The sequence below is a fragment of the Zosterops lateralis genome (genome assembly GCF_965231275.1).
Source record: "Zosterops lateralis genome assembly, chromosome: 11".
In the NCBI taxonomy this organism is placed as follows: Eukaryota; Metazoa; Chordata; class Aves; order Passeriformes; family Zosteropidae; genus Zosterops; species Zosterops lateralis.
In genome coordinates this window covers 21,789,742-21,811,635 of record NC_139771.1, presented here as the reverse complement: position 1 = coordinate 21,811,635, position 21,894 = coordinate 21,789,742, and the positions used below count along the sequence as shown (strand labels likewise).

Here is a 21,894-nt window from a genome sequence, read left to right as displayed (position 1 = left end):
ACGTCGTCGCAGGCGGGCGGGGCGCGGCGGGGCCGGTTGTGCGCGGACCGGCGTGCCACGTCTGAAGGCGCGGGCAGGGGCAGAGGCCGGGCCGGGAGCACCGCGGGGCCGCCGCCGCCATGGTGAGCCGGGGATGAGCGGGGCCGGGCCGGGACCGCCGCCGGGGGCCGGGGCGGGAGGGAGCGGGGCCGGGAAACCCGCGGCGTCCCGGTGCGGGGCCCGAATGGAGCCGGGTGCGGCCTCCCGTCGCGGCCCCGGGAGCCCGGGACATGGCACAGGGGACACCGGGCACGGCACACGGGGCACCGGGCACGGCACAGGGTACAGCCGGCCCAGTTCTGCCCCCGGCTGGGCGGCCGGGGATGGACTGGGGCTCCAGGGGCCGCGGCGGCGCGTTGGGGCGCTGAGCTCCTTGTGTTCCTTCTCCCCGCAGGTCTCGGTCATTAACACCGTGGACACGTCCCACGAGGACATGATCGTAAGTGTCCTTAAACCGGGGAGCTGCTCCGCCCGGTGCGGCGGCTGTGTGAGCACTGAGGGCTGCATGTATCTAACTCAGGGGGTGTTGGATGCACAATGCCGTCTGAAATCCTGATCTTGCCATTTTATACTGTGTGGAGAGGAAAACTTGGCTCGGGTGAATAGGGAAATTATTTAAAATCTTAACTCTCATATGCAGGCTTGTTTCTGCCTATTTCTGTGAAATAATAGAGATATGTGTATATTCGCTATTACAGAACTTTGGCTGATAAAAATGGTTTTGCTTTACGTGGATGTTTCTGAGAGTAGATGTATTAGTCTGAGTAGGAAGAAAGGTTTCAAAGCAAGTTGTTGAAGGAGGAGCCTAGTTCTTTAGGAAGAATTTCTTCACAGAAAAGTCTGTCAAGCTATGGAAAGGGCTGCCCAGGGAGGTGGTGTTGTCACCACTGTTGTAGGTGTTCAGGAAGTGACTGGATGTGGTACTCAGTGCTCTGGTCTAGTGACAAGGTATCATTGGTCAAAGGTTGTAGTCAGTGACCTTGGAAGTCTTTTCCAGCCTTAAAGATTCTGTGGTTCAGTGATGGTGAAGTTTCAAACATAATTAAGAGCAGTTTTTGTACACCCACTTTACATTTTAAGAAACAGAAATAAATAACTGGTCATTGATTTGTAGTCAGCAGCCTGAATTCCCTCTAATGAAAATGCTGTGGATTGCTGCTGGATCTGGATCCAGTTCTCTGGATTCCTTCTGTGTAATGTTTGTATAGTGATTGAAGAAGCAGCTGGGAAAACAAATTGCTTTTGTGGGATGTGGGGATTGTTGAAAGGGGTTCTTTTGGCCGTGCTGTGTGGGGCTGGGGTGGCTGTGCTGTGCTGTGCTGTGGGGGGTCAGTCAGCAGGGTGAGCACACCGTGCTGAGCCCAGCCCTCCTGCTCTCCCTGCAGCACGATGCACAGATGGATTACTACGGCACACGCCTGGCCACCTGCTCCTCCGACCGCTCCGTCAAGATCTTCGACGTCCGCAACGGGGGGCAGATCCTCATTGCAGACCTGAGGGGGTGAGCCGTCACAGGGGAAAATCCTGAGGCTTTGTCCTTTTGTCCTTGGGCAGCACAAAGTGCAGGGTGAATCCCTTCAAGACTGTGCTGAGCAACACTGGGCTGGAGTAGGGGGGTGGACAGAGCCCCAGTGGGAGACACAGTGGGGCTTGGTCGTTCATTTAGTACTTTGCACCTGTGATTTTCAAGAAGTAAAATGTAGTAATTCAAGCTGGAATTGTTTTCTGTGACAGCGAGAGCCCTGTGTCAGGGCACTAACATTGCCATCTTAGCATTACCCATTCCTTATGTCAGAACTCTAATCCTAGAACAGTGATCTGAGAGGCAGCTGCAGCTGGAAGGGGTTCTCTCAGCTTTTCTAAATGATGTTGTTTCTTGCAGGCATGAAGGTCCTGTGTGGCAGGTTGCCTGGGCTCATCCTATGTATGGGAATATCTTGGCTTCCTGTTCCTATGACAGGAAGGTTATTATCTGGAAGGAAGAAAATGGCACTTGGGAAAAGACCTACGAGTACACGGGACATGATTCTTCAGGTATGGAGGGTTGGAGTGTGGAGCTGGGAAGGGAGACTGGGGAGATGAGGGGATTTGGGTAAGACTGAAATAAATCTGTTAGTGTTAAAGAAGAAAGCCTCTGTCAAAAAGAAAAGGATAGAAACTGAAGAGAGTTTTTATTTGTTCACCACTAACCAAACATTTCCCTAAAGTCCAGTTGCTGGATAACCCACTACTGATTCATACTATGTATCCATAGGTGTTGTTATACAAATAAGTCAGCTTTCGAATAAAGATGCCAGGAAACTGACTTGAGGAAATTATTGTCTGTTTCCAGTAAGAAAAACTGCATTTATCGTGCTGTATTTTGTTTTAAAATGCAAACTGTTGTGTTTGGATGATTTACCCTCCCAATGCAGATCTGTTACTCAGTAAACAATGCTAATTGGCTTTTGCTGAAATTTGACTCATTCTTAGCTTTTAAAGCCACTTGATTTTGGTGACTGTGCCACTGATACCAGTCAGTGAATTGGTCAGTCAGTTTTAGGTAGTCCCTGTGCTGTAATCTGGTCTGTCTTGCCCTTCCCAGTGAATTCTGTCTGCTGGGCACCACACGACTATGGACTGATCCTGGCCTGTGGGAGCTCTGATGGGGCCATTTCCTTGTTGAGCTACACAGGTGATGGGCAGTGGGAAGTCAAAAAGATCAGCAATGCACACACGGTGAGTCTGTCCTTGGGAGCAGCCCAGAGTTCCCAGAGCTACAGATAACATGAGGTGATGCCTCAGAGACTTGACTAGAAAAATAATGAAATGCAATGAAATTATGTGAAACAGGAATAGTTTAAGTTCATCCAGAGTAGGCAGGGGTACTTCTTAGTCACTAAAATGAAGTAGAAATATGATGAGGTTCACTAAACAGCACTGGCAATGCCTTTTTATTGGGCATTATTGTTAAACACAGTGCTCAACGTTACCTGGTAAGAAATGGCCTTGGTCCTAAGAATACCCGCACCAACTGGAAAAACTGTGGGACTCTGATTTTCCCAAAATTGTGGAGATTTTTGTTTCACCAGAATGTAATAAGCTAATGGCAGTGGCCCCCAGTCGAAGGAAATTTAGCTTAGGACCAAAGGTTTCTTCTACTCCTATATTCCTAAATCTTAGCAACTGTGTGTGCCTTTTGTCTTTGCAGTTTACATCTCTGTCTCCCCTATTTACACATCCAAGATGAACTATTTTGTGTGCAAATACCCTTAGCTACCTCAGGCTTTTTGAGTAAGTGCCTTAGTGAGGCTAGACTGCATCTGGATTTGTTATTCTTTTGATATTCATCCAATATTGTGGAAGACTTCAGTTTTTCTGAGATTCTGGGCTTACTCACCACTCTCAGTAGAGAGTATGCTACTTGTTCTTCACCCCCTCAGCAGCCTTTATAATTTTGTTAATTAAAATAAGCAACTTTTAACAGTAATGTTTTTCTTTGACTAGATTGGATGTAATGCAGTTAGCTGGGCTCCTGCTGTTGTCCCAGGGAGCCTTATAGAACAACCTTCTGGTCAAAAGCCAAACTACATAAAAAGATTTGCATCTGGTGGCTGTGACAACCTGGTCAAGATCTGGAAGTAAGTACCCTGTTGCCAGATAAACCCTGACACTTTGGGCTTTGAGTGTCCCTGTTACTATCTCAAGTAGTATTTTCAGGATCTCTTTTGTATCATCTTCGAATTACTGTTTTAGAGAAGTGTTTTAAAAATGGAAACTGAGTGATGCACTTCCATGGTTCTTGCAGTTTGTGCCAGCCCTGTGTGATCTTGTCTCCAAGGGTGGCTTTCTAATGGTCTTTGGTTTCCACTTTGGTAATAGCAGATTTCTGGCAGTAACTGAGGGTCAGAACTTGTTTATCTGTGCTGCTTTCTGTCCCCTGGAAAGGATTATGACAGTTTAAGCCATAGGGATTTTTAGAGAAGTGGGGAACACTTGTGCTTTGTATTGATGAACAAGGAGTCTGAATACTACAGTCCAAAGCCTTCCCAAGCAGGGGATGAGATAATGAAGGATGCTGCCACAACCTTTCTGACTACATAGTTGTGTTTTCAGGGAGGAAGAGGGTCAGTGGAAAGAAGAGCAGAAGCTGGAGGCTCACAGTGACTGGGTACGAGATGTGGCCTGGGCTCCATCCATAGGTTTACCAACCAGCACCATTGCCAGCTGCTCACAGGTGAGGTTTCTTTGGAGCGACAGAGGCAGGCTCTTGGTGCCCTCACTTCCATGTGCTTCCTTCCCCTTTTCTCTAGTAAAGGAATTGTAGGGATACAGCTGCTGTAACAAGTCCTCTTGGCAATCCTTTGCTGTATCTGGGCCTCTGCATAAGAGCCTTTGATTCCTATTCCTCCCAACCTCAGAAGCCCAGCAGAACCATTTCTGGACAAAGGTTTATATATGTGTGTGTGCCTCTGTACCAAAGACTGACTTTTGTTTTGAAAGTCATGATGGTCTCACTAGGAGGAAGACCTTCCAACTAATGTCATATTTTAGTGTTTTGGGATCAAATTTATTAAACTTCCTTCTAAAAACACTGTTTTCTAATAACTGGCATTCTTAAATCAGCTCTGATGTCCTCAGCCGTTATATTGACTGTTGTGTTCTTGCTGCTAAACTGTAAATTTCTTTTTTTTAATGTCAAGAAGACTACTTAGTGAGCTCCTACCATGTGACTGGAAAACAAAATCTCATTCTGGGGAGTTCAGCTGGTAGTTAGGTAGTTTGGGGGCTCTTCTCTGGTATTTGCAAGTCATTGTTTGTTGGTAGTTTCTCTCATCAGAGCTGTATTCTTGCCTTGCCTTTATACATAGCAGAGAGACAGCCTCCTTGCTGTGCTGAGCACAAATCTGTGCAGACACATCAAGGGGTGGTGTCTGAGCTGTGATTTGGAAGTGTAACTCCAAGGGCAAATCAGGGTTATGTTTCTTGTGCCCATCCACCTTGGTCTCTGTGCTTTTGCAGGATGGCCGAGTGTTTATCTGGACGTGTGATGATGCTTCTGGAAACTCGTGGTCACCAAAGCTGCTGCACAAGTTCAATGATGTTGTCTGGCACGTGAGCTGGTCCATCACTGCCAACATCCTTGCAGTGTCTGGAGGAGACAACAAAGTGAGTACTGCTGCCTTGGCTTTTACCCCTGTGCGCCCTGTTTCCAGAGGAGCTGAGTTTCCAGAGTCTCCTTTGCTGCAATAGGCATGTTTTTTCTTCTGATTAATCAAGAGGGCTGGAAGACCCTAACCTTTGGAAAACTACTTGCATTGCATTCTGAGTCCTTACTGGAGGGCAGGAATGCAGGCTGAAGTTGATTTTGTGGGGTACCAACAATTCACATACTCTCCTTATATGACTGCAGGCTATCACTAAACCCATGCTGTGGTAGCTACAAGGAAAGGGGAAACAGGATGTGTTTAAAGCTGAAAGCTGTTCCTGCTCTGTTTTTGAGGTGACACTGTGGAAGGAGTCAGTGGACGGACTGTGGGCGTGTATCAGCGACGTGAACAAGGGCCAAGGAGGAGTGTCTGCTGTGACAGAAGGGCAGCAGAACGAGCAGTGATGCACAGTGGAATACTCCAGCTGCAACAAGTGATCACTGTCCCTGATTTGCAACGTGTCTTCGGCTGGATGAGAACTGATTTTATCTAAACTGGACATGAACGTGGGAAACAATTATCCAATTTTATGAGCACTCTATTACTGGGAGGCTACAATTCGTTGATAATCAGCCTTAATTGACATTCCCTTAAATTTACGGTAAACAGTATAGCCAAGTACTGTGCCTGATACTACTCCTTGATGCTGTAGGAATTACTCCCTGCTTTTCTGGTTTAGGGGTCAAATTTGATTGTATGTGCTGTGGTCAGAGTTCTTGCACAGGAGGAGCTATCAAAACAATGAGGTGTGAACTCGTTTTATGCAAGGGGACAAATACTCTGTGCCCTCAAAGACCAGAGCTTTGTTTCAAGTGAGGAAAAGGGCTAGTGGAGTTCTCAGGTTAGCTGATAATGTGCTAGCTAGCCCTAGCTGGTAACAGTGACATTGTACTTGTGTCTTTCTGAAAATAACGTGCTTGGCCAGGTGAAAGTCTCTTTGCTTTCTTGAAGATGAAAAGGAGTAGTGGAATGCGTATGTCTTCTCCTTTATAATAATCTCAAACTGGGTTATTTAACCAACATCAGTAAATCAAACCATGGTTTGAAGATTTATTTTTTTTAGTTACACTTCTGTACTGTACCTCAGTTGTTCGGATTTTTTTTTTCTTTTTTTTTGGTTGAGATACCAAGAGAATAAAATCCTATTGGTTAAAACCTGGTGTGCTGTATTAAATAATCTTTTCACAGGACTGCCTTTTCAAGGCACTCTGCAGTCTGTCTTCAGCCAAGCCACAGTCACAACTTCCCATCCATGTAATTATCTTTGCAAGGATTTGGGTTTTTTGGTGAGTTTTTTTTTCTTGTAATGGTACATAACGAGACAAGGCTTTACAAAGCCATTGCTCTTCTTTGGGTCTTGGCCATTCCCAGGGAAAACGTAAGCAGTGCCAGCTTCCCTTCTCTGCTCCTACAGCTTTACTCGTCATAAGGGAAGAAAGAAGAACGTGAGCCCATTCGCACACTGTGAAGTTGTTTTTAAAACCACCGTTAGCGGTGTTTTATGAGAAGCGCTGGAGAAGCGACAGCCGCTCGTTCATTGCAGTTGTGCCCGAGCCGCCTCCCCTCAGGCCACGGCCCCGCCCCTCAGGCACAGCCCCGCCCCTCAGGCATGGCCCCGCCCCTCGGCGCTGATTGGCTGTGCCGGAAAGGGCGGGAAGGGCCCCCCTCCCCTCAGCCGCGGCCCGCCGGTACCGCCGGAATCTTTGTATTCATTATACTGTGAAAATCTTTTCTAGAGCCATCAGAAAGGAAAAAAATCACCTCTTTGACAGTTAATGAAGACTGAGTAATTTTTGTACTAATAATTTCTACTGAGAGCAAAGTGACCTTGAGCTGCTTTTGCCCAAACAGGGTGGAATGAGATGCATTTTCTGTGCCATAAATAATGAAAAAGCAGGCTAGAAAGAAAGGAATTTTTCAGGTTTTTTTTTATTCACAAAGCTATTAGTAAGTGTTAATGCATAAACTGGCTTCTGAAGTGCTAATTTACATAACAGTGTTAAGGTAAGACCACACAGTGTCTTATGTATGTTATGATAAATATTTAGGTAACTCTGTATGACTACCTAAAGCACCTCAGAATATTTCAAAACCATTAGGCTACAAGACAAAGAATAACAATTCCATTTGGTGACTAGAGGAGAACAAAACCTCTAAAGCACTTTGATGAAGCAGAACTGTGCACAAACTACATTTCTCAGTTTAAAACTCTCGTGTTTCCCGTTCAGCTCCGCAGTGTAACCAAGGGCTTTCCTCCCCGGAGAAGACACGAGGATTTCACCATGGGTGTCCCACAATATACCCGTGAAAAACGATGAATATTAGATTTGTAGCACCCTAAAGTATCCCGATTAAATCTGTAGAATTAACCAGTTATTGACCAATCTGAGTATATAATGTTGCTTATGTCAGTACTAATCTTATCTTGGTTTGATTCTGGTAAAATAAAAAAAAAACCCTGGTAAATACAAAGACAGTATTCAAGGCACTTATAATTAAGGAATTTTACCAGTTTTTAGTGTAGAGAATAACTTGAGAAATGTGTAGGTAATTCCAGTACTCACGTTTTTGTTAAAATACTTTTACTTGCTCATAATAATACATACAATGAACTAGGTACTGTACAAAAATAGAAGGTAAAGCTAGGAATATATACTAGTACAGAATTCCACTGAAAATAATTACTTTTATATAATTTATTTTAATATAATTAATTTTACTTTTGTTCCCTGAACTACACTGTGAATTGCAGCCACTTCTGAACACCAGGCCCTGTTCCCTTTGCCCTGGAGGCAGCTCACCTGTCTGTAAGCTGAGCTGATACTCTGATAATTCTTTTGGTTCATAATAAACCTGCTTTTCCCTAGATTGCACACAAGTGGAATATGCTAGCAATAGCACAAATAATAAATACTATCATAAAACCAAAAGTGATACTTTCTTAAGGGGGCTTTCACTTGATAAATACACCAGCATACAATTTTCTAATTTTTCTTTTGCATGTGATCCCTGGGCCTGAGACCAAGGCTCCTACTGCTGGGTGAACCAAGGGACACCCACAAGGATTCCTCTGAGAATGCCTGGTGAGTGTGGAACCACTAACAAGTCCCCTTATTAGCTTATATTTGACCCATTGCCAAAATAAATATAACAAATTACGTTTCAAGTGTCCTAAAAAAAAAAAATTCAAAGCTATTTTAAATTAAAATCTTTTCCCTCATCCAAAATATACAACAGTTACCATGTGAAACACATTGAGGAACATCACCATGTAAAGGACATTTAGGAAAAAATAATTCCCAAAAGTACTGCTATGAAGTATTAAACATGGTCTTAGAGCTCCCAAAAGTGAACTGAAAGGTTGGACTTAAGTGGTGGCACAAGTGTATGTGGGAGAGGAGCTCAGGGACAGAGGAAAGTGGCTGAAGTTACTTACTTACACCTGTGGTCAGTGTAATTCAAACAGAGATGAAGCCATGTACAACACTCTGAGAACTTGCACAAAAATCCCCCACTCTGGTAATGCAGTGGTCCTGAGTATGTGGACTAGGATTATATGGAATAGGAGAGTCAGTGGGAAACCTCCCCAGTGACTCTGAAGATTCCTGTCTGCTGTCTGCAGTGGGTATTGCTGCCTGGCCCCGGCCAGTGTTTGCTCTGTAACTCCTGGGACTGTGGTTTAATGAGACCAACAGACCCTTCCTGAAACACACTGCAAATGAGTCATAACTTATTTTGGCACTTGTGTTTGCCACTCCTTTTCACATTGCAGATGAAAAGGCAGAAGGCATTTCTGTGTAGAGTGTGGACTGTGCTTTAATCTGCTACAGAACAGGTATTTTCTAGTGCTTCTCCATGTGGTACTTCTTGTTTCCTTCAGTCAGGGCTCATGTTCCTGATCCAAACCTGCTAGCTGATCTTACGTCAAGTTACACTTTTACCATCTTTCTGATGAGGAGACAGTCCTTATTTCTTCTTCTTAGCTGGCCACAGCTAATACATCCATCCAATTTATGATTCAAAAAGTTCAGAACTGTTTAACTTGTCTTCTTCATACAGCAAAATATTTTCCATGAGCTTCTTTTTTTGATCATTTATCTGTATTTTCCAAGATGTCTCTCTGGCTAAGGCTGAAAAACAAAAAAAGCCAAAATACTGAGGAAAAAAAAAATATTATATAATATTATAAAATATTATATAAGGAATAGATGATAGTTTTAAATTGAAGAAAAAGCAACTAACCAACCAACCAAGAAAACTGGCTTAGGAAAAAAATCTGATAGAAAACCGCTAAATGCTTTGTAGATTTATTAGTAAATTCATAACCAAGGAGACAAGATTTACTGATATGTGTTTAAAAGTAGGAAGAGGAACCCTAAGGAGTTCTGGAGAGTAATTTGTCCCTAGCATTGTAAGATGAGGGCACTTTTACCTTGTGGAGCACATGCAGAGTCCAGGTCTGTGTCTCCCTGTGCAGCAGCTGCTGCCTCCGAGGTGCCGTCGCCTCTGGCACAGGCCACGCTTCTCTCCTGCAGTCCCGGGGCAGGCTTCCCCTGCTTGATGCTGTAATCACAGGCTGCCCCTTTTTCTGAACTGGTACAGCTGTGGCTGGGTAACTCCTCTGTGGATTTTTCTGGAGGGTTCCATATGAAACTACTGGACTCATCTGATTCACAGGGGACCCGTGACATGTAGATGCCACACGTGTCGGGTGCCACAGCTGCCAGGAAAGTCGTGCAGGGGCTGGCACTGCTCAGGATTGCTGCCTGCGTGCTCTCCTCTTTATTCCCCTCTGCAGAGGGCATATCCACGCTCAGACTGGCTGTCTCGTCATCAGTTTCTTCTGGAGTGTTCATGGAGAATCCAGAAGTGCTGCTTCCACAGATGTAATGCTCTTTTAATTTGTTTTCAGCCATTTCCATAATTTCAAGTACCTGTTTTTAACAACCAAATCTGTGAACACATAGTAATTCCTGTACCCCCACTTACACTTATTATCCTATGTCAACACCCACAAAAATAACCAAGACATGATTGTTGAAGCTTTACACCTCAATGACAAGGAGACTTAAATTTTGACCATGCATTTAAAATATTACCTCTGCTATGTTTGAATTCTTCTTTCTCAGGCAAAGGCAGATGGCTGATGCAAAATCAACAGCCACCTCTTCCAACAAGTGCCCTGCTTTTTTGTCTAGGTATTTGCAGCAGATTTCCTTGGCAGCCAGTTTCTCCAAATTTTTTGCTTTGGCATGTGAGCTTTCTTTTGCTGTTTGAATTTCGTCAGCAATCATATCTTTCTGTTCAGAGGAAGGAGATGCATTAATGAAGGCAAAATGAACACAAGCATCATTTTTTATCTGAATCTCTGAGAATCAGTATTGTTGTATTTGTCATTAGTGCTCCTCAATGCCTGGTTCACAGACTGAAAAGCTTTAATAATCTCTGTTCATGCAACTGACTGAATGTTTGTTCTCACAGCAGAGAAAAAGGCCAGTGGCTTTCTCTGCATGTGTCCAGTGCCAAATTCCCTAAAGCAGGGCCGGCTCTTCTTGGCTTGTGCTGATTTATACAGGAATGAAAAAGAGCCAACACCGTGTAGAGCAGCATTCTTACACACGTGTTTCTTTATAACACATGTTAAAGAAGTCAGGAACGTAGGATCTTTGATTTTCTGAACCCCTCTGAACACTTCTGAATTCCTGCAAATAGTGGGAATACAGTTGTTCTCCCCTCCAAGGCTTCAGCCAGACAAGAAATTGGGAGCACACCCCACAGAAGGGATGCAGGTGGAGGCTGCTTTCTACAGATGGTTTTAATGCATTCACTGAGTTTGGCTGTTCTGATTGCTTGTGAAAGTGGTTCACATAGCTCTAACCTCAGCTTGAGAACCTGGTGAGGACATCAGTTCCAGGCATGAGCACAAGACAAACACCTGATAAACACGATGATGAGATTCTGCAGTTCCTGCCTACCCAGGTTTCCCCACTCACCGTGAGGAGATCATATCACCTCCTCCTGGCACACAGAAAATATGCAGCAGCATTTTAGCACAAAGCCTTGTCTCTTAAATACTTATTTATTTTGGAGTCTCTCCTAATGCAATCCAGGCCAGCACTCATGAAAGGTATGTGAAAAGGGAGTGTCTATTGTGCTTCTGTTCTAATGGCAGGCAGGCTACTGACATTAATGGAACCAGGATATGGCTCCTAAACTTCCCTTCTGCAGGATGTACAGCAGACAGCAATTACGAAATTGTATTTAAATAAAATTTAAATTATTTTTATGACAGCAACCCCATAACTGCTGCTTTTTCTTACCAAGTAAATCGGTTGTCTGTCTTCATCCAGTGCCTTCATCCCAGTCAGTATCTCTGCTAACACCTATAAAATGTAATTGGAAGATAAAATTAATTGTTAAGAATGAACTATAATTTTAAAAAATAACTTTCTAACTAAAGAAATATTGAACTTTCAATGCATTCTGATATTATGTTTTTATTTCAGATGGCTTAACAATTCCAGGTCAGGGCATTTATGAGACTTTAGATCTACCTCCAGAGCCAAGCCCAGATTTTATAATACAATGGATATTGCTGAAGTAAAGAATAAGAAGAAAGTACAGCTAAATGTGGATATGAAATCACACTGAACAGAGTAACTTCCTACTTAAATGGAAACACCTGGAGATGGGTAACATCATAGACTATAGATTATTTTAGCTGAAATTACAAATAACAGGCAATGTTTGTAGCAGTTTATGTGGTGAGTCTGCAAGAATTTTGAGCATCTAATTTGTTTTAAGCCATCATTTAAGCCATCATCAGTAATATTTTATTTACAATAAGAAACACTCCTGTTTCTCTAGTTTGAAAGATTCACCTCATTTTGCCACAAACTGAGATACATTTGGAGTGTGAACAATTAAAACCAGGATTTCAACACATTATAGAGACAGCAACTATAATATGAAATTTCCAGCAAAACCACCATATGAGGTACTTGCTCTAACATTGAATTTCTTGTCTAGAAGCATCAAAAAATGCAACAGAGCATGGAAAAAAGGCAACATACCACACCACAGCTGAATATATCCACTTTTTCTGTCAACTGCCCATGTCTGACAAAATCTTCTGGCAGGTATGTAAGAGAAGCTTGTAGGACTTTGGTTTTCATCACGGCATATTCTGATTTTTTATCAGAAGAATGCAACCGCAGGCCAGAATGCCCAAGCTTTGGTGTAAAGTTTTCATCCAACAAGACATTTGAGCTGCAATAATGACAGACAAATTACAATATTGGTCAAATCATTACTTTATCTTGAGGCAAAGAATTAATTTTATACTTTTAAACTTGAGCCCTGAAAATGGCCAGCATTTGGCCTCCTGCATAGGACTGAAAGGATTAAGAATGTTAGAAAGCAAGAAGGGGGGAAAAAAGCACCCAAAAATTACTTCAAAATAATTTACGTCCATCATTTAGGAAACATTAACGGGTTAAACAAAAAAGGGTAAAGGCCCTACAGAACAAGGGATAGCAGAAAATACTGCAAATGGATTTCCAAATTGTATACACTTTAGCCATGACTGTTAAAGAAATCCTTGAATTACCAGGTGACCATGGAAGTGCTGATATGCCAAAGTCCTCACCTCTTGATATTCCCATGAAGAATTCCAAAATTATGCAAATACTCCACTGCTCTGAGAACTCCTATAGAAATGCTAATTCGCATCTCCCAGGTCAGTGGAACAGAATCACTCTGCAAAGAAAGGAGGAAAAAATTGGTATTTAATGGAACAAAACACTGTAAGACATTGGTAGTTTAAAAACCCAAAGGCTTAGCTGAGTCCCAGTCAAACTCCAGGAGAAGAGCTGCTGCCTTTCAGGTGCTTGCAGCCAAGGCACTTGGGCACCTTTTTTTCTGGCTGTCTCTCAGAAATCAAAGAGATGCAATTGTTTTTCCTGGAATTCCAGGGGAGGACTCGCAATCACAGGTAGGTGGCAGAGCCAGATTATTGCTTACGTGGCACTGAAGCTTGTTTTGCAGGGAGCCATTGGGCAGGTACGGATAGATCAGACAGTGCAATCCAGTTTCCACAGAGAACCCCAGCAGCTGCAGGATGTTTATGTGACAACACCTGCAGGCACAGATCAGCAGTGATTTGCAAATGGTGTAAGAGCAATGCAGAAAAATACATTCCTGAGCTGGAGTAAGTTCCTAAATTCAAGGCAACTGGAATGGTGTGCTGCAGCTGGAGGCACAACATGGTCCTGGGCCGGAGACAGCAGGAGCCTGACCAAGGGAGAGCCCATCACACTGCAGCAGGGCTGCAAGGTGGGCACTCCCCATCCCAAGGCTGCAGAGGGGTGATGCCAGCTCAGCCAGGACCAGCAGGAGCCCTGGGCTCTGTGCTGCTTGCCCAGGGCTCCTGCACAGGCAGCACACGGCCCCTTGTCCCCAGCCCAGAACGGTGCCTGGCACAGACACCCCAGTGTTGGTGAACACCCAGCACAGACCACGAGCAGGACATGCATCACTGCCTCTGAAAGCCAACCACTCACCGAAAGCAAATCTGCACTTCTGTGTGAAAGAACCTCTGGGTGGAATTTGGGCTTGTGCATTCCAGCTGAAAAATGAAAACATGCAAGAATGTCATTAGTAATTACTAGAACTTTGCATTTATACACATCTGGTAGTCTCTGGATGACAAGCTAGTGTAGGACAAGCACCACTGATAGCAACATTAAGTCAAAGGCAACAATTAATTGGCAATTAGAACAAAGACTAGTGTAAAGACATCTCCAATCCAATCATCAATGCAGGCAGCTATACTGCAGGCTACTCCTATGTATAGAGTTAATGGAACTACTCACATGAGTAAAGTATCCATCATTCGTGTCTTTTGAATTTGGGTTTAATTATTTACATAATTTCACATTTACCTCTCCTCTTGTGTAGCTGTTCTGGTTCCTTCCCCACATAATATTAAACAACAACTACTAATGGGCAAGTCATGCTAATAACACACCCTCTCCTAGAAAAAGTACTTGCCTCTTTGAGTCTTTTGATGACAAACACCATGTTGTTCCTCTGACCTTTGTAGACGTCTGCAAAAGTACCTTCACAGAGTCTGTTCTTGTCACTGAAACTGTTTGTGGCATTAGCAATTTCCTTCTGGGTCCACAGAAGACTCCCACTGGGGAGATCACCCATTGTCTCCTGCTGAGGAGTAGAAGAGCTGCAAGGCTACACATTTGTAAGAGAAACAAGTTTATCTCATGATAATCCATATGCTTTTTCTTCTTTAAGTGCCATATTTTCCTTCCTATGTTTTAAGCCATCACTGTGATTGCTGAATGAAACTGTGAAAGGTATTATGCAACCACTCCTTAGGGTGTAGGTAATTCCTGTATTGATGTGTTGGGATGATGTAAAACTTTTGCATAGTAGAAGCAACTTGAAGTCAGTTACCAATCTGCATTTTCCACCTTTCCCAGGAAACAGACTTCGTTTTGTTTAAAAGTCCATATATTTATGTGAAGTGATTTTAGTCTGATTTACAAAAGATATTAATCTTTATAGTTAGGTTATATGTTAAGAAACAGTTGGATGAGAAAGTGGGGTCCCTCATAATGTAATTATGCTGTGGCAGAAACTTCATATCTACTTTTGAAGCATCTGGCATCAGTTGCACAATAATTTGTTGCTTCCAGTGTGGTAAGTCCTAATACCAACTATAATTACAGTCCCACTGCACTCTAATCATGCAGCTTTCACAACTTTAATGTGCACCCAACTTGAGGAAACAAAGCACTAATTTCTTCTCAAGAAACTCTGAAACTACTGCACTCTGAGTCAGTCTTCTCTCCTGACCATGTTATTGTGGAAGAGTTTAAAGTCTCAGACAAAATAAACCGAAGAAAACAGGCCAAGAACAACCATGATGGGACTAAGGTGTGCCCACAGATCTGGGAAATACTTTGGGGACAGGACAGATCTAGTTAGACTGTATGAAAGATGAGAGAACTGTGGGGAGGAAGGAACAGGAGACTTCATGCTGAAATCATTAGGAATATGAGAATTTTTCACACTGTGATGGTTAAGCACTGGAACAGGGGCTCAGACAGTTGATGGAAACTTTATCTTGGGAGATTTTCAGTTGTCAGCTACACAAGGCTTTGGACAACACGACTTAAATTCAACACTCGCCCAGTTTTGAGCAGAAAACACATTTTATGTATACAATGAAACTAAAAGAGGTATGTGGTTCTGACTAATCAGTGGTATATACTGTCCTGTCCTGCAGTCACACCAGAAATGTAAGTCCTGTAAAATCTACACATGAGAGTCCTTCAAACACAGTTGCTATTGTGGGTATGTTATCCCTTCTGAGCTATGCAGAAAGTTATACTGTAAATTTTTCCCTCACTGGTCTTTCACTGGCAAGAAAAGTGATGTAAACCACAAGCATCATAACTAAAGCACTAGTAGTACTGTATTCAGTCCAAGCCCTTTGTAATGGAGCTCAACATTTTCACTACATCAATGTTTTAGTACAAGTAGAGGGACAAACTTTAACTGAAAAAAGACAATGTCATAAAGGCAATTTGCCTTGTTATAGTCAGTGAGCACTAAGGGGATTTACCTTCACACTCGATAAAACAGGAGGATTGGACTGTAGGGAATTCAAAAGGTCTCTTGGGGGAGGTGGTGGAGCAGGGAGGGAATACAAGGCTCCTTCAGAAACAGCACCTGAAACTGAGATAACAGCATTGAAAACACATCTTATTTTTGTAATATCACCAGCTGTGACTAACTACAAAAGTCTAGGAATTGTGAAGATCTGGGGTATTTTTTTTTTTAATTTTCTGACCAAGGATAATCTGTGACAAGCTGTCAAACTGTGAAATGTGCCCATCTGGGAGACCAGTGTCCCCACTGTACTATCCTGACCACAGCACACAGCAGCCTTGGCCATGAAGTCATTTCATGTCAGAGCACATTCGGAGTCCAGTACTGTACTTACTGCCTGCTGAGACTGCTCCTAGGTGTGAGGAGTCTGGGAATGGCATCAAACTTAGGGCATTTTCTTTCTCTCTCCTTTTGCCATCTGTGGGAGGTACAGATATGATCTGTTTGGGTGGCTCTGGCTCTTCTTTCTCAAGGCTGGTGATGTTAGAGGCCGATGTCCCTGCAAAACACAGCAAAGGGAAGATAAGGACAACGAGGGAAAATAGAGTCTGACTCTAAGCTGTGACCAGAAAATAATCCTAGTCAGGACATCAGACTTCAAATTAGCATCAACATTAAAATGAACATTCAAGCAATTTAGACAGTTTTAAATTGAGACTATACCCACAACATTAACTTCTACTGAAAATTAACAGGAACTAATAGCTTCAAACAAATACCAGCAATCACTACTCAACAGATGCAGAGAGTCTCTTACAAGAAGAAAGTAGCAATAATAATATATTTATCATTTTCTATATAGCATCCTTCAGGTAATGATCTCAAATCATAAATACCTCCCAGCCTAAGGAAGGTATTGAGTTCTCTGTCAGTTGTCATGGGACTGAGGGGAAGATGGACAGAACTGTGTTGGGTTTAGTCAGTTAAACATTTTAGGACTATTTTCAATTGAGTGATTTTAGTGGCATGACTAGGTTCATTCCCACGAAAAACTGTCATATACAGGATTACTTTTAAGAAAGTCATACTTTTACTTAGCAACACAAAGAAACAAACCAAAGACAATCTAGGGAAAACACAAAAAAATGGTCAAAGCTCAAAACATATTGATATATAAGGAAAGTTTAAAGGACGAATTATTGATTTGCTACAGCTCAACAGCAGTGCTGTACACAGCTTGGCAAAACCTCAGAGTCAGGCCTGAAAAACCACTTGAAATCTGATTAAAAGAAGAACAAAGATGTAACATACCGGAACTTAAAACCATGTACAGCTGAGGGGGGATTATTCAGATGAGATTAAGCTACAGTTAGGATGGGAAGAAATAAAGTGCAAAAGTTCAAGATGCTGTGGTATATGAGGTTGTCAAAATCTCTAAAGCAGCTGAATTCTTATCTCTTAAAGTGCTCTTAAAACTGAGGTTGAAAAGGAGACTGGAAATGCCCACTGAGCACGAGGGGTGATATAAGGGCTTTCTACTCCCTGATAACATTCTCCTGGTTGTAGTTCTAAACTTCTATCTGGCACCTTTAATCAGTGATACATTTAACATTTTCTTTAAAATCCAAACTAATGTTTTATTTTTATACAGAAAAATCATAAGCCCAAATATTATTACATGGTGATCCTTATCCTGGTGTCCTAACAGCTTTGTATCTTATCTGGTGATCTCAGAATCAAGTATGCCAGGCCTCTGTTTGCATCTCAAATCAGATCAACAACAGCTTTGTGCTCTTTTACTTGTACAAAGGCCAGGGAGTACCTGGAAGAGCAGGAAGCCCAGTGTTTCTCATGTAATCTGGGCTACTGGTATGAACCATGAGCCAGTGAACTGTGGGAGAGAAGACAAGCCTTGGCACATTCAGGCACTGAGGCTGAAGAACACAATGGCAGAGACAGGCATGTTCTGTTTAAGGTTTCTATCTGTTTTATTCAATGCCACCTATGAATTCAGGTCTGAATGAAACCAGGTCTGAAAATTAAAACTCAGAACACTCAGGTATTTATTTTTGTTATTGTGTTAGAATGCTGTGAAATCCCAAATTTTACAGGGTTTTAAAATTAGCTGTCAAACAGTCTGCAGGCCTTTCTCCAGGCAAGTCCCTGTATTCTGTTTTTTTTCCTCACATGGTTTAACCTAAAAGCCTCAGAACTTAGCATCACTTCCCTTATTTAACCTATTTTTCAGGGTTTTTCATGACTTTTGCAACTTCCTGCATGTCACACATACAGGGCAGCACTGCAGCTAAAGAACTGACATAGAAAACATCATTATGGACATTCAGAATTTGGTGCACTAGAGGGTGCAAGAAACTGTTTAAGAGAAATAGAACTCTGGGAAGTAACCTGTCAGCAAAAGATCTCTCTTTGTGCTGTGTCTGATTCTTTTAAGTAGGAGTGGATTGAATTATGGTGATGTAAGGACTGTTTAGTTTTCTGAAGTGCCCAACAGAACCAGCTATGGATCCTCTGCATCTGCCCAAGAGGGACCACCTGAGTAAGCATATTCAGATACAGAGAAAAGCTCAAAAAAAACTGACAGCAGCATAAGGGAAAGCAGGTAATGCCTTGTTGTACCTATGCCAGGTGCAAATTGTGGAAGCAATGGCCATACTGACACACCACAGGGAGCAAACCAGACCCACGGAGGGATGGCGAGTGTTTCCCTGCAGGGACGGTGACTGGCTTTGTCTGTGTTGTGTCTGTGTTTCAGGGCTAACTGCTGGAACCTGCTCTTGGATTGGAAACAATCCTGGCAGGGGCTGCAATATGCCATCTCTCAGGATGTGATCCAGTGCACAGGACGAGGCCTGAAGGGCAGGGACCCTTTGTACAGCCTCTGTGTTTTGTCTCATGTTTAAAAGCACCAGCCCTGGTTGGCCACAGCTCATCTTCATGGCACTTCTTGAAGGGTCCAAGAGGGGCACCACAAAGTTGGGGTGATGAGCTGCAGGGACCAGTGAGTCTACCTGTGTCACCTCTTCTCTCGCACCACCAATTTTACTTGAGTGAACAGAAAATCACAATCAGTGGAGACATTTTAGAATTTGACGCAGGATATGACTTCTAACGAAAAGCTTCAGCCAGCAAGGGAGCTGTCCTAGGAGGGGCCTGGGTGCTGTGAGGGGCAGCACAGGGCCATGGAAGGAAGGGCAGCTACTCACAGTCCAGGATGACCTGAGCCGCCCGGTAGAGCTGCAGCCCCTGCAGCAGGTCCAGGAGCTGCTGCACTGTCGCCAGCCTCACTCCCCACCACCACATCAGCTCCCTTGTGATGCTGATCCCTGTCTTCTCCATGCACTTGATTTTCCGCAGCTCTGTTTGATCAGTGATCACATAGGAGGCTGGTGGGAGAGAACAGATATTTCTGTTTAAATATTAGAAAAAACAGGCAAGGGCAAGCAGGGCAGGCTAAGGTGTGAGACACAGTTTCCTTTTGCATTTGCGTATCTTTAAAAGGAAGGAGCACAATAAATTACCTATGTGGACATGAAGAAATTTCTGTTCCTAAAATAAGATATCCCTTTTCCTCCTTCAACTGTTTTGGAAAGAATTTTGTTTTATCAGAGACACTTGAAAAGAAGACACACTTTTCAGCATATTTTCCCTGTAATCTTTCTCCTTAATACTTTGTACCAAAGTAAGGTTAGATCAAACTCCTGAGGTGATTCTCCCAAAGCAGGTGACAGCAGTCAGTGGAGTGGCTGCAGCCCCACTTGCATTCCTAAGTCCCTGTGCTGTGCTGAGGCAAACAATAACTGAATCACCTGGGTGTTAGTTACACTCTGATACAGCTATCAGGGAAATGCAGCTATTTTTAGATCCTGTGCCAAAGCTGACCCTACACAACGTGTCCTGATTCCTGACCATTCTCGTCACCCCACTGCATCCTTCCCAAACAAAACCCACCTCCCCTCCTGCTGCCCCAGCTCCACCCCACACACCAGACACAGCCCCAGAGCCGGAGCCCCAGAGAGGCTGAGCCTGAAGGAAAAAGGCCAGGGCTGGGGTGTTTGTGTGGAGACAAAGATTCCTGGGTTCTCACCACGGCTGCCTTGGGAAGGACATCAGAATTACAGCTTTATGCACCTGAAGGCAGTGGAGATGAATCCATCCTACATCAGGAAGTTTAACTGGGCTCAGGGTTTATTCAGCACAGTGAGGGAAGTAATGACAAATAAAGGAAGGCAGGCACTAAGGAGAGATTCAGCTTAGAATTGTTTGCACTGGGATACAGAAAAAAAGAGTAAATAATTCAGGAATTATATTTTCTGTGCTTACTGACTGTACACAGCCAGGACTGAGAAAAACAGGGGCAGAAAGTATGAGGGAATATACACGAAGAGAAGGAAGAAAGAAAAAAACCCAGAACATCTGAGCAGATTGAGGGGCGTTGTGAAAACAGGCAGTGAGAGGCGGCGGGAACACAGGGTGACCGGAGAGGGAACTGCGAGAGAGTGCGGGGAGCGGGGGAAGGAACCTGGCTGCCAGGAACCACGGCAGCCCGGCATTCCACCTGTGTTTGGAAAGCAAAACGGGTGCCGGGAACTGCCTGTTCACAGGATTGCTCTGCCCGGCGCGGGGGGGACAGCGCCAGTCCCGCCCGGAGCTCGCCTGTCCCTGTGCCCCCCGGCCCCCCGCCCGCTCACCGAACCGCATCCAGTCGTAGTCGCTCAGGCAGTCCATCTTCTGGCAGAAGTCCTCCAGCACCCAGGCGGGCATGCTGTGGATGTAGAGCGGCGGGGCCGAGCCCGGCCGGAGGGCGAGCGGGGGGGGCTGCAGGGCCATGGCCCCGTGTGCGGGCAGCGCTCCGGGCTCAGCGCCGGCTGCCCATGGTGCCCCCACCGCCCGGGACCGGCCCGGCCTCTGCCCTTCTCCCCCCGAGCCCCCTGCCCGGCCTCTGCCCTTCTCCCCCCGAGCCCCCTGCCCGCGGGGCCGCTCTCACAGCCCGTGGCACTGCGGGGACAGAGCCGGTGGCACTGCCGGACACAGCCCGTGGCACTGCCGGACACAGCCCGTGACTCTGCCCCGACCCCCGCGGGCTCCCGGCGCCGCTTCCGGCTCCGCCTGACGTCAGGCCCGGCCCCAGATGCAAATCAGGTTTTCCTTTCCATGACCCTCTGCCCCGGCCGGTTGCCACATGGCGAGATTCACGCGGCGGAAGCGAGAGGTGTTTTCCCGGGGGTTGCGCACAGCGGGGCGGGAGCGGAGCGGAGCCCGGGAGAGCCCGGGAGAGCCCGATAGAGCCCGGCAGAGCCCTACGGAGCCCAGGAGAGCCCGATAGAGCCCTACGGAGCCCGGGAGAGCCCGGCAGAGCCCGATAGAGCCCGGCGGGACCCGGCAGAGCCCGAATAGAGCCCGATAGAACCCGAACAGAGCCCGGCAGAGCCCGGCAGAGCCCGAATAGAGCCCGGCAGAGCATCCCCCGGGCACTCCGCCTGCAGTTCCCTCGCCCTGTGACCACAGACAGGGGCTGTGAACACGGACCCCTAAGATTTAAAATATGTTAGGTTTAAAATATGTTCTCAAAGCCAATAATTTTCTCTAATTTTTTAAAAAATTTAACCTGATTTGGATTTAAAAAAGTATAATTTAATTCGCTAGTGTAAATATTACTACAGGCAAAAAGGAGAGCCTTCCTGCCATCCTTCTGCTGCCAGAGACTGCCAGCAGATACATGAGCATAACCATCCATCCTCTGCTCCTGCTGTTCATATTTAGCCCCAGGTGTAAATTTGTATGAATTGCAAGAACTGCTCTAAGTTTTGACACCTCTTTGTACTCTGCATCTATGTTACAGTACAGCTCATGTTTTCAGTATCGAACTTTCAAACTTTTGCTGGTTTCTACACTCCTGGCCTCAGAAATCATGCACTTCTTAGCTCTGCTGTGGCAAGGAAAAACTGAAAAATGCAATGTTGTTGTAGCTATAAGGTCAAAGAACAGGAAAAAAATAAATGAAACTACCAAAAGT

At 44.5% G+C, this 21,894-nt stretch overlaps 2 protein-coding genes across 2 annotated transcripts; one reads left to right on the top strand and one right to left on the bottom strand.

Annotated features, from left to right (window-relative positions):
• The first annotated feature begins 41 nt into the window (after window positions 1-41).
• On the top strand, window positions 42-6,435 carry SEC13 (SEC13 homolog, nuclear pore and COPII coat complex component). Its single transcript, XM_083869841.1, has 9 exons — window positions 42-122; window positions 434-478; window positions 1,425-1,540; window positions 1,922-2,073; window positions 2,624-2,757; window positions 3,526-3,659; window positions 4,135-4,255; window positions 5,041-5,187; window positions 5,522-6,435. Exons 1-9 carry the CDS (start codon window positions 120-122, stop codon window positions 5,630-5,632), a joined length of 963 nt encoding a protein of 320 aa, XP_083725967.1. The 5' UTR covers window positions 42-119; the 3' UTR covers window positions 5,633-6,435.
• A 721-nt stretch (window positions 6,436-7,156) lies between these two features.
• IRAK2 (interleukin 1 receptor associated kinase 2) lies at window positions 7,157-20,740 on the bottom strand. The gene is made up of 13 exons (XM_083869129.1): window positions 20,570-20,740; window positions 19,085-19,264; window positions 16,255-16,419; window positions 15,874-15,986; window positions 14,280-14,474; window positions 13,790-13,854; window positions 13,251-13,365; window positions 12,877-12,986; window positions 12,302-12,497; window positions 11,549-11,611; window positions 10,328-10,528; window positions 9,661-10,162; window positions 7,157-9,358 (listed from the first exon to the last, which is right to left on the bottom strand). The coding sequence occupies exons 1-13, from the start codon at window positions 20,706-20,708 to the stop codon at window positions 9,240-9,242; spliced, it is 2,163 nt and encodes a 720-aa protein (XP_083725255.1). The 5' UTR covers window positions 20,709-20,740; the 3' UTR covers window positions 7,157-9,239.
• Between the last annotated feature and the right edge of the window lie 1,154 nt (window positions 20,741-21,894).

What these genes read in the sequence shown, in the direction of transcription:
- SEC13 (XM_083869841.1), top strand. An exon ending in CTCATTGCAGACCTGAGGGG is followed by an intron (nt 1,541 to 1,921) that starts GTGAGCCGTCAC and finishes TGTTTCTTGCAG; the next exon opens with GCATGAAGGTCCTGTGTGGC. An exon ending in CCATTGCCAGCTGCTCACAG is followed by an intron (nt 4,256 to 5,040) that starts GTGAGGTTTCTT and finishes GTGCTTTTGCAG; the next exon opens with GATGGCCGAGTGTTTATCTG.
- IRAK2 (XM_083869129.1), bottom strand. Translation starts at nt 20,708, where the DNA reads ATGGCCCTGCAGCCCCCCCCGCTCGCCCTCCGGCCGGGCTCGGCCCCG. An exon ending in ATATATTCAGCTGTGGTGTG is followed by an intron (nt 11,612 to 12,301) that starts GTATGTTGCCTT and finishes TACATTTTATAG; the next exon opens with GTGTTAGCAGAGATACTGAC. An exon ending in ACAGACAACCGATTTACTTG is followed by an intron (nt 10,529 to 11,548) that starts GTAAGAAAAAGC and finishes TCCTCTGAACAG; the next exon opens with AAAGATATGATTGCTGACGA.